This window comes from Vicugna pacos, chromosome 15 (genome assembly GCF_048564905.1).
Source record: "Vicugna pacos chromosome 15, VicPac4, whole genome shotgun sequence".
NCBI lineage: Eukaryota > Metazoa > Chordata > Mammalia > Artiodactyla > Camelidae > Vicugna > Vicugna pacos.
The window spans coordinates 39,522,270-39,536,826 of NC_133001.1; the positions used below are offsets into that span (position 1 = coordinate 39,522,270).

General features: G+C 48.2%; 1 protein-coding gene across 2 annotated transcripts in view; it reads left to right on the forward strand.

The window, feature by feature from the left end:
• Positions 1–8,199, forward strand: part of CAPN14 (calpain 14) — a 35,756-nt gene extending 27,557 nt beyond the window's left edge. For both annotated transcript variants that reach the window (XM_072938333.1, XM_072938334.1), the window contains 6 exons: positions 1,500–1,564; positions 2,890–2,958; positions 3,609–3,687; positions 4,318–4,434; positions 4,750–4,805; positions 7,092–8,199. In XM_072938333.1, the coding sequence (XP_072794434.1) occupies positions 1,500–1,564; positions 2,890–2,958; positions 3,609–3,687; positions 4,318–4,434; positions 4,750–4,805; positions 7,092–7,118 (413 nt within the window). In that variant the 3' untranslated portion in view covers positions 7,119–8,199. The remainder of the gene's footprint in view (positions 1–1,499; positions 1,565–2,889; positions 2,959–3,608; positions 3,688–4,317; positions 4,435–4,749; positions 4,806–7,091) is intronic.
• The last annotated feature ends 6,358 nt before the right edge of the window (positions 8,200–14,557 follow it).

The following is a 14,557-nucleotide window of genomic DNA, read 5'->3' on the forward strand; positions in this document are numbered from 1 at the left end:
CCATCAGTCCCAAGAGTTATATAAATCTAAAACTAGAGGGATAATTCTGTGTTATAGGTTAGAGTCTGTACATTTAGACATTTAGAGGAGAGCCTTTGTATTCTGCCCTTGGCCCACATTTACTTCCTCAGCTTTTATCAGCGGTTTGGAAGAAGACATCGAATCTGCAGGCTTTATCAAATCTGCAGACGGCATTGAGCTGGGAGGAATCGTTAATTTAATAGATAGCAGAATTGAAAGTCAGAAATGTTCACCACAAGCTGTGCCCACGCCAAAAAGATGAAATGGAGTCAGGATGATAATTAAAAATTGCCATTTATTATGTTTAAAAAATTGATTGCACAATTTCCTAACAGAAGAGCCTTCACCTTTGTGGCAGCTTATTTGAAAGATACCTGGTTAATTTAGTTGACCTCAAGCTTAACATGCACTAAAAGTTTCAAGTCGCTGCTAAATAAACTAATTCACATTCAGACAGTATTTAATGTGTGTCTTTGAAATTGTGTTCCAAGAAGTATTAGAACCCTAGAGGTTTTAGTAAGTGTTCCATGAAATGAAAGGAATTAAGTTCTGTGGTCATTCACGCTCAGGAAATTCCATGTTACAGAAAATTTCAGTGTGGGCTCCTCAGCACCTGTCAGATGCTAAGGTACCTGGTGAATGCAAAAAAGGGTCTGTAGAGACAAAGTATTTCAGATTTATTGGAACTCAAAACCCTTTCTTTGCGAAATATCTCCCTTGGAACCTAATTTGGGAAATGCAGACTGAAAATTTTGGAAGTGATAGACCCACTGTACTTTGTTTGATCAAATTGCATCTGAAGATGTGCATTCTAGTCTTGGTACCACGTTTTGGAGAGATGCTGGCAATGCATAGGGCGCAGAAGAGGCAGGTAAGGGTTTAGAAACCATTTCATCTAGGGAACCGGTGGAGACACGTTCAGATGTTTAGAATAGAGGGGAGAAGTCCAAGAGGGTCCAGTACCTGTTTATATGCTTCTGGAAGCAGAAATAGGATTTAGTGAGTGAATCTTCCAGGAGCTTCTGTTGGAATGAACACGTGAAATTTCTCCTAACTTGGAGCTATCCATCCATGTGAAAAATTGAGCTCCCGCAACTGACAACTGTCAAGACATTTGAGGAAAGAACCCCCCAATTTGGGTGGGAGCTTGGACAAGTTGCCATTTCAGGCTGGGGAGTCCAGGACTCTCTGGTCCTGGCCCCACCAGGTAACGTCAGGCCATGTTCCTCTGACCCACTGTGTAAGCAAAACCAGGGTGTTCTCTGCAGGGTTTTACTGTGTTCCATGGGTGTAGGACTCCTCACCAAGCATTCTCTCTGTCTCCACTGCTCTCAGTCTCCCTGCCTGTCCCCACCCCCAAGAGAGATGGTGGTTATTTGAACCCATGGCCAGTCTAGACAGCATTTCCTCTCCCTGTTCAGAAAAGAGCCACACAGTCCTGGGCCAGCCCCATGCAGACTCTTTCTGTTCCTTCACAGGTCTATGGAGCACACAGCCTCACTTCAGCCTCGAGGCCTGCCAGGGGATCCTGGCGCTACTGGATGTATCCTTTCAGGTTTGGAGGTGGATGCCTGCTGCTGTTTGAGAGCTCTGCCCTGGAGCCAGGCTGCCTGGACTGGAATCCTAACCCTGACACTTGCTAGTTCTGTGATCTTGAACAAGTCACTTGGCTTCATCATGCCCCCAGGTCCTCACCTGCAGCACCAAGATGGTAGTAAAACCTATTCCAGAGAATCGGTATGAGAATGCATAGGAGATGACCCATGTCAGGTGCTCAGGACAGAACTGTCATCGAATAATGGATCCATATGGTTATTAATAATAGTAATATGCTTATTTCCTAATAGGAGGAGGCAGCTGCGGGTGGGGGCTAGTAACAATTCTCCAGGTTACAAGAAGCTTTCACAAGAGCCTAGGGGGCCTGAGTTTTCCATTTGGTGACAAGTCAATGGCGGTCCTCATTCCCAGATCAGGAAACCAGAGCTTGGGAATTTCAGTGATGTGCCACAAACTCAGCTTTTCTTGTTCTCAAATCTGATTTTTCAAGCAAACCCTCTGCCTTTCTAGGTGGACAAGTTAATCGGACTTTAGTTACCCCTATTCCAGAGAGGCACATAGAAAGCATAGTGTGAGGAGGGAAGTTGCAAATACAAAGAGTCTTTGCAGAAACTTTGCAGGAGGGGATGGTGGTCAGGTGGGCAGGTGTTGGGGCAGGTCCCCGCCTTGTCGCCAACTGTATGAACTTGGACAAGATTATACTCACTGAGCCCTCATTTCATCATCCATAAAGGGGGCAGTTAGCACCTACCCCACCTATTAGGTGAAAGTGAAGTACGTAGTCAAGCGCGTAGCTCGGTGCTAGGCTCACTGTCAGGGCTCAAACAGAGGTGGCGTGGGGTGGTATCTTTCACCCAGTCTCTCTGGTGCATTTGGACATGATCTACAGGGCCAACCATTGAGCTTTGTTCATAAAAATAAATATAAGAGGCATTCTCAGCCACTCTATGCCTGACTTCTTCCATGAGTTGGTTTTGACAACAATGAAAAAAAGTTACTATTTTTTATTTCAATCACATCACATCGGCCATGTCAAAATGCCCTGCTCCACTAAATGGTGGCTGTTGGCATCTCGATCATCACCACCATCCTCTCCTCCCGGTGCAGTTGTGCTCCAGCTCATTCTATCCTTTCCTAGCAAGGGCGAGGGAGCCCCGGGCTGGACTGACCAGCCAGGGGAAGCCAACTAGGGATGTCCAACATTGAATGGGGCCGTCCCAAGTGGCACACTGCTCTGTGGAGGGCCCATCACTGCCTCCAGAGTTGTGGATGAAACTCCTCTGGTGGCTTTGACCTTAACTCTGCTATCAGCTTAATGCATCTGGCACCGTGAGTATCCAGGAATTCAGGGACCTGTGGAAGCAGCTGATGCTCTATCAGGTAAGAACAGGTGTTCCCCACACCCCATGGGATGGAGCAGAAATGGCAGTTCTGCAAAGCTGTGTAAGATACTTCTCTCCCTTTCAGCCCTCCTGCCCAAACACTCACCCAATCTTCTCTAATGTCCTTTGAGTGAGCCCTCCCCTCTCTCCCAAACTGAGAGCCTGTGGCAGTAGTCTCCTGAACTTCTCAAGGACACATCCGATCATGTGCTTCCTTACTAAAAGCTTTTTGAAACTCCCCCTGGCCTTCAGATCAAGTCCCCACTCCTTAGCGTGGCATTTAGAGTCCTTCATAAATTGGCCCCCTCCTGCTTTTCCAATCATTACTCACAACTCTCCCCGTCTCCTGAGTCATAAAGTTGGAAGCCCTTCAGAGTCTGGATGATATACTTAGATTATGCACATTTACCTATACTCGCACTGTCCATGCCCTGGGACACAAAGACCGCTCTCGGTCCGAAGCCTTAAGGAGAACCGGGAGAGGGGGTGGGGTCCTGGCATGGACCCTCTGCCATAATCTCGCTGGGGCAGCTGGCCCCATAGGTGGAGCCTCATAGTCCTGCAGCCTTGACCCTGGGGTGCAAGGAGCTCTCAGGCAGTGCTTGGAAATGGCTGGCTTCCTTAGCCTTTGGTGTGGCTTCTTCGCAGGAGGTTTTCCACAAGCAAGACACGAACCAGTCAGGATCCCTGAACTGGGCCCAGCTGCGGGCCGCCATGAGGGAGGCAGGTAAGCACGGGGTGGCGGGGAGTGGGTGGGGTTCTGGTGCTACCGGGGCACACACCCACCAGGCAGGCTGGGGAAGGGGTACGCGAAGTCCTGCAGTAATTCTGACAAGCAAAGTTACTCCCTGAGTTTCGAGGCCCAGAGATGAGGATCTGCAAATAACTGAAACATTTATTACCGTCACTACGATTGATCACAGCTAACATTTATTGAAGGCTGGAAATCCTCACTCCCATTTAATCTTTGCCACACCCTGTTATAAGCCCCACTTTACAGAGGAAGAAATTGAAGCTCAGAGAAGTTAAGTAACTTGCCCGGGGCTTAAATCCAGGGCTCCTGGGCTCCAAGGCAGATGCTCCTGACCACTAAGCCGACTGCTTCCTTCCTGCCTTGAAGGCTAGTGATTCACTTGATAAAAAGATCCTCATGCTGGTTGCCTAGGGGACCGAGATGGAGAATGAAGGTAAAATAAAATTAAGAGGCTAAGTAATTGAATGATACAGAATGATCCCTGTAAAAGAGGATCCTGTTCTGTTAGGGTTCAGGAAGTGGAGGGACAATTTAGGGGCCTCTGGTGGGAGGGGAGCTGGATGTGAGGCCCCGGCACCCATGGCAGGAGCGTGTTCGCTGCAGGAATTGTGCTCGGTGATGATGTCTGCCAGCTGATGCTTATCCGCTATGGTGGCCCTGATCTCCAGATGGACTTTGTCAGCTTTGTCCACTTGATGCTGCGTGTGGAGAACATGGAGGGTGAGCTGGGGAAAAGGGGCCCTGGGGCTTCCACTCCTCATGGATTGCCCACCTGTCCCCACTTCAAGCATGAGAGAGGACAGCTGCCAGTGCAGAAATCACAGCCAGCGTGCTGTGCGCCCCTGCAGCTGGGATCTACCTTGTCTGCTCCAGGGCAAAGGTTTGAGGTGGCCGGCTTATAATAAGTGTGGCCACGTGTTTGCCCAGAGGCCAAAATTGAGATGCTGGGTGAGGGGACCTAAGGGAGGAACTAGCCCCTAATGTTTCCAACACACACACACCGTAGCTGTGTTCCTTTCTGCCACATTTTCACAGATGTCTTCCAAAACTTGACCCAAGATGGCAAAGGGATATACCTCCAGAAGCCAGAGGTAAGACCTTCCCCACCGGGTTGGCTAACATTATCTTAGGGAGAAGTGGCCGCTGCAGGTCCAGGGTCCTGTGAAGGAGAAGGGTTCTGGGGCCCTTTCTTCTCCTGAGTTCAGGATGCAGGGCTGTATTAATTGCACTCAGTCATCCATTCATCAGATATCACTGGCAACCACCGTGTGCCGGGCACATGTGCAGGGAACAGGAGATTGACTCAGTGCCCAGTAACTATGACCTCAATCACGCCGCATGACAGATCCAGACAGCTTCAGTGGCGACAGCAGCATTTATTCAGCTCCCCCGGCATGTGGCGGGGAGTCAGCGGGTCCCAGCTGGCTCATGCATCGGTGGGTCAGCTGGGGCTTTGCCAGGGTTCCTTCACTGAGGAAGCTCTGGCCAGGCTCGCTCATCTTAGGACAATGGTGGAAGCACAGGGGAGCCACTAAAACACACAGGGGCTCTGAGGCCAGGGCTCCCATCTGGCAGCTGTGACTTGCAACCCCTTCTCTTGTCCAAAGCAAGTCCTATGGCCAAGCCCACTTCCCCTCTGCCAGGAGAGGAACTTCAAAGTCACTTGCAGAGGGTAGACCCGGAGAAGGGTGGAGACCTGGACTGGCAATCAACTCTAGCACAGACAGTAGTAGGGCAGCTGGCTGGATCAAGCCTTCCACAGAGGCCTTTCAAGAGGAGGTGACATCGAAGCTGAAACATCACAGATAACCAGGAGCCAGGCAGGGAGAGTGGAGAAGAGGAAAGGCCCTGCTGAGAGGGACGGCATGTGTGCTCGGGGCTGGAGTGGGGAGAGTGGGGAAGCTGGGTCCAGAGGAGTCTGAAGAGATCACAGTCAGATCAGGTAAAACCTACAGGCTAGAAATAAACCTCCTGTCAAGGGCTGGCTGAGCCTTTCCCATATGGGCAGGGGTTCCCATCTTGTCTCTGTATCCTCTTCCCAAATTGCTTTGCACATAGTAGGTACTTGATAAATGTTGGTTGAATGAATGAAGTGATATTCTGAGGAGGAAACAAATCTGTGTCTGACACTGATTGTCTTCCCTGATCATTCAGGCTGCATGGATTCACTGAGCACCTCCTCTGTGCCAGGTGTGAGACCAGGTGGTGTTCACTGCAAAGACACTGGAGTCTGGAATTGGGTCCTCTGCCCTTTCTTTCCAAAACACAGCCTCTGAGCAGCTTAGAAAGGGACTAGTAAAAGCTGAGATTTCTTCCTTGACCTCAGATGTCCATTTTATGGAATAATCTAAGATATAGGGACTCCCTCTATCGCTCCCATATTTGAGTATGAAGGTAGGATGCAACTGGAGGGGCAATGGTTAGAATCTTCTGAGCACATCCACACCCACAGATCCCCAAGGTCCCCTCCTGATCCCAAGCAATCCTTCCATAGCAGCAGGCTCAGAGCAGAGAGAGTGGGACAACAGGACACCCACAGCCTGAACGGGCTCCTGAAAGAGACGTGCTTTCATGGAAAGAGAGCTGGACCGAGACTCGGGTTGAAGCCATAGCAGTCCTTGCAACTACCTGTGGGACTGTCGGCAAATCACATTCAATCTCTGGGCCCCAACTTCCCTATGTGTGGGTTGGGCTGGGTCTTCAAGATTCTCTCCAGCTCTGACCATCTCTGGTTCCTTGAGGAGATCCTCAAGGCAATCCAAGTTAGTCTACAGGGACTGGCAGCCGACTTGATGGCGTTTCCCTCTGGGGTTTTCTCTGACATTGTTGCTAACTTCACCATCTTCATCTTCATCATCTCTAGCATCCGCATCACAATTTTTATGTAACGGACCTGGGAAGTGGTTTCCCCAGAGGTCCCCCCGTGTGAGTTAGAGGGACCACTCATCACACCCACATAAAGCTGTCAGACAAATGGGCCCATAAATGTAAACACGGAGAATATGTGCTAATGGATTTCTGCTACCTGGCCGGTCCACACCTGCACACTGCTGTCACGAGCATGCCAAATTGAATTTGTGGGGGAAAATTGCATTGAGAATTGAATATAGAATCAGCCTGTATCTTGGCTATCATCATTCACAAGCACCATGAGAAGTCAAGGTTGATTATATTTCAGGTTGATTTATACTTACTACCGGATAGTGAGGTCCCTCTGGCTAAACCATCCATTAATGTCCTGTCTCCATGGCTTCCCAGGAGTGAGAGGGAGGCGGCCCCAAGTCCTGTGTCAGGCTCTAGGACCTGGTGACTGTGAAGTGAAGCATCCTTAACTGATGGGTCTGAACAGACCATAATTTGCTTTCCCATTATTCTAGTGGTTGATGATGACTCTGTACACCTGAGAAGGCTGGACGCTCATTGGCCCTCATTCAGGACTCTGCATATGGCTTAAGGGTGGACTTTGGCTGAGACCAGCATATGCTCAACCCACCTGCAGTTGGCTGGACCACATCTCCAGCCATCACCTTCTCATCTGGGAAGACTTCTTTTCTGCAGATCACCCGCTTTGGATGGCCAGCATGCAAAAAGGGAAGGGAGATAGTAACGATCGCCTTGGACTTGTAAAGATCAGCTCTTTCTCTGTGATCACAACCTTGCCACAAGCAGAGATGTGGCTTAATCAATCTGCTCCAGACTTGGCGTGCTAAACCTTTATACAATGCTGCCTCCATGGATGTCCAACTTAAATGACCTTAGACATGCCAAGTGTCATCACATTTGGGGTAATAGTCTAGGTTTCAATGTCTGAAGAGGGAATGATACATTTGTGGACACCTGTACCGGCATCTATAAATTGATAGAGGCGTAGGCTAAGTTTTAACTGTTTGAGGGAGGGATGGGGATATATTGAGCTTTCAAGAGCACAGAAAATGACAAAATTGGTAGGGACTAGGTGAGATGGGCTGGCTTTGGCACCTGAGGTCACTGGGTGATCTTCTGCTGACAATGTCTCCAGATGATTGGACTTGGGGAGGTACCAGTGGATTTAAAATACCTGACTTCTTAAAGGGCTTCCTGCTTCAAATGGGTGTTAGTCTATTTACTTGACCTATGGGCTATCAAATCTATTTCAAAGAACAACAAATCCATGCTACATCATTGAGTTAATCTGTAGACAGTTGGTATATCTTATCTTTTTGAACTACATAGATACCTCATTTTCCTGGCATCCCTAACAACGCAGAACCCAGGTGGAAAACCACAGCAGTGGCCATTTTCCAAAGCCCATGAATTTTACTCATAAGTTAGCAACCCAGAGCCATTTGTTAAAATTCTATTTATTATTAATTTACAAACTATTCTAACAAACATAGCTATCTGGTTTCCAGGTCCAGCTAAAGATGGAGGCTGAATAAGGGGATAAAAGAGTGTCCATTGGCAGAACTAGAGGAAGTGTGACAGCCCGGTAGGTGGGCTCTGCAGGGGGACAGAGCACTTTCAAAGCATGGCTCAAGGAAGTAGGAAAGCATTTTATTTAGAAAAACTTTTATTTATTCCAAATGATAAAATGTAAAATGGTTTGCCATAAAGTACCATCTACAGTAGTAAATGAGGTATTACTACTTTTGTAGCATCACGTATTTATAGTCTTTTAAAGATTTATATGTCTATTTATTTATCAGTATCTGTGTCTTTAGACTCTGCCATTGTAAATATTTGTTTTTATTAAATAATTGTTGCTTTGCTCCATGAAGGCAATTATGCATATTTTTTTGGGTGGTAGGAAGGTGGTACCCTTATCCCGTTCATGACTCTTGCATTACAGTGTGATGGTTCTGCTTGGTGCAGAAGGAATCTATGTCCAAATTAATTAAATCTGATAGAGCTCCCCCTTTTGGCTTCTGGGGGGTCTGAGCTGCCCCCCTGACACTCATGTGTTATCCTCACTACCCTGAATTTATGTACCACTGTGGCAACTCAGAGATGACGTGTGCCCTGCTGACCTCCATCCCTGCTGAGCCCCTCCAATGCCCCCCAAAGCTGAGTACTGGAGAGAGGGGCAGAGCCACCTCCCCCTCCTACCTCACCCCTGCCCATCTTCTGTCACTCCAGGGTGTGGGGGAAGGGAAAAATCTAGGACAGAATAGACTGTTCAAGCGTCAGAATAAAGTCATGCCACAGGTCTGAGTGGTAGGTATCAGTGGTGGACACCAGAAGTCAAAAGCCAAAGCTTATCATGACCAAGCAGGTGGAAGGTGTGGAAGCAGGTGGAAGTCCAGGAAAGGAGGAACAAGGAGTTGGTCCTTAGATTCCAAGAGAGGTGAGGTCAGGGAGTCCAGAAGGTTGTGTTGTCCAGAGGTCCAGCCCAAGCAGTCACACATGCCGGGGGAGCCTGTCCTAGGCTTTCAAATCTCAGAGAACAATGACGCTAATTGATAAAAGAAAAGGACAGTGCCAGAGGGGGCTAAAATATCTGCCCTTTCTCTATCCCTGCTTTTCCACTTCCCCTTCTCTCATGTTTTGTATAAAGACTCAGTCACCCGAGAGAAACTTCCAGATTCCAGTTAAGGCCCGGGGCAGGGCAGTCAGCAGTTGGCTGTAAGGAGCACGACCTTCCCTCTGCCGTCACGCTGGGTTAGAGTGATCTCAGCCTCCGAGATTTTCGAGCCGATGTTTTCCCCATTAAATATTGGTATTTCTATTTATACTGAAATAAAAAAGGAAAAACTGAGTTTTGTGGGTACTGGGTGGGTAAAGGGGGGCCAGCTCTGCCTGGCCTGGTGGAGGGACAAGCTATGTGCCCAGCTCTGGGGGAGCTCTGGGAAGATGGCCCCCTGGGGTCGCCGGCCCTACGGCCTGAGTTACCAGCTCCCTCCCAGTGTCCCCAGGACTGGGCAGGTACAAAATCCAGCAGGGATGAAAGTGAGGGGAGGTAAGGCAGGAACATTCTAGCTGGGTGACGTGGGACCTCAGGTGACTCATTTGCAAAATGCAGCCCCAGATATCTACCTTACTGGGTCACCATGAAGAGTAAATAATGCTGGTAAGCTGTCGGCACTTGATAAATGAAGCACCTCTTTTTCCCTTGGGCAGTCCAAGTATTTTTTTTCTACAACTATTATTATTTATTTTTGGTTTTGGGTTTTTTCCTAAAGGTTCTGTACTTTATGAGTAATTTGTGAAATATGAACTATTATTATTAAATTTTCATTTTTAGCCATAATCCTAAACACCTCTTAGATTCTTTTTTTTATAATTCATAAATAGATAGTACTTTTATTTATTTTTATTGAAGTATAATCAGTTTACAATGTTGTATTAATTTCAGGGAATATTCAATATCTTGTAATAGCCTATATAATGAAAAAAATATGAAAAGGAATATATACATTTATTTTTGTTTGTTGTTTTCAAGACATGGTCTCCCATCCTGACCACTCTTCTGAAATGCTCAAGCTGTTATACTCCATTTCTACTTTCCTCTTCTTCCTCCACATCCCCTCTCTGGACGTATCACCACCTCTGTGAAGTGTGGCCTCAGGAGGGCTGCCCCCGTCTCCAGTGCCAGGGTCCCAGCTCCAGGGACCTCTGAGAAAGGGGCCATCTTGTTATTGAAGTTCCTTTTAAGTGAAACATACAGCAACTCTGCCTTCTGCTCACCTGGAACCTCGGAAGCAGGAGAAGGCTTACTCATTGAAGCCCTAGGGTGTCAGTGAGGGGTTCTCTGGACCACAGATACAGTCTGGAGACCATACTGACCAGCAGATGTTTCAGAAACTCTGCTGGCTAATTTAGATGTGACCTAGGACTAACCTGCCACTAGTAGGGAGAAGGCATGACCAGGATGCAGTTACTCTCCATTAGACCAACGTCCTCTCAGTGATCTCCACTGACTGGATCAGTAGGTTAACTCAGCTGGTTTGCATGTGGCCTGGCATGGTAAGGCCAGTTGGGAAGTGAGCTCTTATCTCATTCACTTGTCCAGCCAGCCAGCTGTTCAAACATTTACCCATCCATCAGAAGACGTGTCAGCCTCCTACAGTGGGTCGGGAGCTGTGTGAGGCATTGGGGACACAGAATCACGGTCTACTGGGGTGACAGATGACTGACAGGTGGTCTGAGGTGCACTGTGGTGGGCATGCACCGAGTGCTATGGAAGACCTGAGGGCAGGTGCCAGGCCAACCTGAGAAGGTCAGGGGAGGCCTCGTGGGAGTGATGCTTAGCCATCTTAAAGAATAGAGACAATAAAGGAGAGCAGCGAGGTTCCAGATAGAGGGTCCTGCACGTGGCAAAAAAAAAGATACAGAATCAAGGAAGGAAATGGTGTGTTTGGAAAAGGAGCAGCGAGAGCTTAGCTTGTGGGGTAGTGGTGGGAGTGAGGCCGCACAGACAGTTGGGGGCCCGGCAAGCTCTGTCCTGGTGTCGGCAGCCTTCAGTGAGCAGGCCGTGGGACCCAGGCCAAAGTTCACAGTAGCTTGCACCTCGTAAGAGGTAAATGTAAGCATGCGCCAGTAGCATGACCACCACGCATGTGCCAGTATCATGAGTCAGCATTATGAACAATACGCATGCGCAGGCAGAATATATCTATATATGTGTGTATGTGTAGATATATAAAGGACAAGTGAGCCACGCCGGGGCGCGCCATCTTGTTGAACCAGAAGGAAGTGCTGAGCGCCGCCTGCCGCGCGCGCCACCAGCTGCAATACTGCAAGAAAGTGCTGTTTCACTCCATGTTGGCTCCTCGCGCATTATGTCGGCTCTCCGAGCATTTTTCCAGTTGGGCAGCTCACCTCCTGGAATCCCTCTCCAGCCTCCAGCCTCCCTCAGCTGACACCTGGCATTGAGCTCTCTCCTGAGGGGCTGAGGCATCAGCCAAGAGCTTCAAGCTTGGTCATGAGATGCTCGATCCCTTCCTCTCCACCACTGTCAGCAGGGTCCTCAGAGTCTGAAGAAATGAATTCAAATCCCAGTCTTAGCTCCAGGGACCTGCGTCAAGGTACTTCCCCATTCTGAATCTCTGCAGCCTCATCGATAAAACGGTGAGTACCATACTAGCCTCACAGGGTGAGTTTCATAAGACGACATTTGAGCATGTCTGGCATTTGCCAGTGCACTTAAAAAGATTAACCTGATTTCTCCTCCATAGGGAGTCACCTTTCTTCCCTCATGGTGGCTTGTGCTGAGGCTGTGCAGGCACTAGATGGCGCTCTGTCCCTACACAAGAGCTCTTTCCTGGGTGCCTGACTGCAGAGGACAGCTTCAGCCTCCAGTCTGGGAGACCCTGGCTAATTTAGTGTCCTGCCAGCCTGACTCAGCTCAAAAGCCCAGCTTTAGCCCCACAGGGACTGACTGTCCTTTTCTTGCCTCCTTTTTCCTGCTTAGTTTTTAATTGATGCACTGCATTTTATTGTATACAGTTTATTCATTTCTGAAAAAAGCAAACTATGTTTTTAAGCCCTTGTTTCAAATGCATCTCTTTGACGATGCCCCTAGTCCACTCATTCTTGCACCCCAGCGCCTGGCTTAGTACCTAACTCACATTTGGTATTTATTGAATGAATGAATGATTTTTGAAGTAATTTAAGGTGAGTCATTTAAAAAGTCCACCGATTTGAGTTTTTTAACTGAAAATATTAGTATGTGAAGTTAGCTTAGGGACATGACTTTCCTCTAGAAGGGTCCTTATGATGTTGCGTAAGGTACAGTTTCACTCTGATGCCAAGCACCATGCCCTGACCAAGAGGGCAGTTTAAACCACCTTTGAAAAGCTCACTAGACCCTGTCTGAAGACATTCTTCGTATCTTGACATTCCAGGGTCTTGGGCATCATTTTCTCGTATACATTCAGAGTTCATCCTCCCAGAGGGGTTAACAAGTTGAGCAAATTTCCAGGGACGTTTGCTTTTAGGGTGTTAGTGGCAGTAGAAGTTCTGTAAGCAGTGGGAAGGGGCTGGTCCTGGGCCAGATCCAGGCCAAGGTCAAGCCTAGTTATTCAGTCCTCATCTCCATCCTAAGCTTCGATGCGTGTAGCTGCTCCTGCTTACAGAAGAAAATGCAGACAGTAGTTGCACAGCTGGACACCGGCAGGGTGGGCTGGTGGAAGGAGGAGGGCCTCACCTTGGCAAGGAGTCTGAGTGTTTTTTGTTCTCCTGAAAAACTCTCCATGGGGCCTTAGATGGTTCCCTGACTTCTCAATTCAACTATTTACAAAAGTTATGTGTGCAGTTGGAGGAAGTTGGACTGTATAACTTCTAAATCTGCCTCTGGCTGGAGATAAATTTGCCAGGAGCACAGGCTGAGCTTAAAAAAAGATGCTTGCTTGAGGCCAGCTTCACCATTTACTAGTGTAAATTACTTCTGGTGAGTTGCCAATGTATCTGTGGTCCCAAGGGAGACTGGATCACATGATCACGTAGATCAGCTGCTTAGCGTAGAGCCAGGCCTCCACTCAGCAGAGCCCCCTGGATTCCACTGGGGGAGAAGGTAAGTGGTTTCTGAAACAGAGCAAACCAGAGGCCAGTTGGGTTTGCAGGCACTGCCTGGAAAGGGGCCTGTGAGATTGTTGCTGAGGTCAGCTCGTTGGTGTCCGAGTGCACATGTGAACGACACCAAGGCTTCCAGAACTGATGGTTTCTTTACATTAGACTATGCCAGGCTGTCCAGGCTGTGAGGTTTGAATCCTGCAAGCTCTGTTGTGAAAGTTTTTGTTCTTAAGGGAGTGAGAATGATCCAGAGTGGGTGGGCTAGTGAAATGGGCGACACAGTTGACCAGAAGCCGGATGACGTGAGCTTATGTACCCTCTGCCACCAATTGGATGTGAAGCTGCGTGGCCTTGAAAAAGTCATTTAACCTCTCCGAGTATCACTGTATTCATCTTTTTTTTTTTTTTTAAATGGAGGTACTAGGGATTGAACCCAGGACCTTGTGCATGCTAAGCACACGCTTTACCACCGAGCTCATCTTCTGCTTTGGGCTGGTGACTCCGGCCTCCCAGGATGGTGGCAAAGATTAAATAAGATTGTTAAATAAGATTGCAGAACCCTTGCAAATCATAGAGTTGGGTCTAGGGGTTACTGTTCTCCTGGACAGATGTGGTGTCATGTGTTACTGGATTATTGGAGAATATTGGATTCTGCTCTAAAAAGTAAGAGAAACAATCAAGGAGGATAGAAAAAACTAAGTATAGAAGCAAATGGCTTGAGAGACGTGTTAGACATAGATAAAGAGACTGAACCATGGTGTGAACGTGGATAGGAAGGGATGATGGAGCTGAGGAGGCTTGAATATTCATGACTCACATTAAATATGCATGAGGCCCGTGAAGCATCAAATATTCGGGCTAAACCAGACATACACGAGACCCACGAGGCACTCAATCTTCAATCAGCCGCCCATTGGTGATGCCCCATATGGTCCCACTCTAACCCCTAGAAATGCAGGTACGCAGCTATGGCTTTCAGCTGACTAATTGGTGGGCTGCAGCTGTGCCCCACCACCCCTACCCCGTCTCGCTGATAGAGCTCCTGTGTGGTTAGGCCCAGCACCTACTGTTGTTTGGGTTCCTTGCTCAAGTTCAGCTCCAGTGCTTGTGACCACGCCATCAGCAGGAAGGGCTGATGTGCGGAGGCACAGGACATAGGAGCAGTGCATAGCCCAGGATTCAGTCCTGTGGTCCTTCCACAACATCCTAAGTACGCCTTGCTTTTTGCTGTGTTTTAAATTGATTCAATTAACCATGTGATCCGAGCCTCCTGCTTTGGTCTGAGAGCCCTTCTGTTTAGTGACTCAAGTAGCTCATAGGCAGTGAAGTTGGAGGCTACCATTGCAGCAAGGTA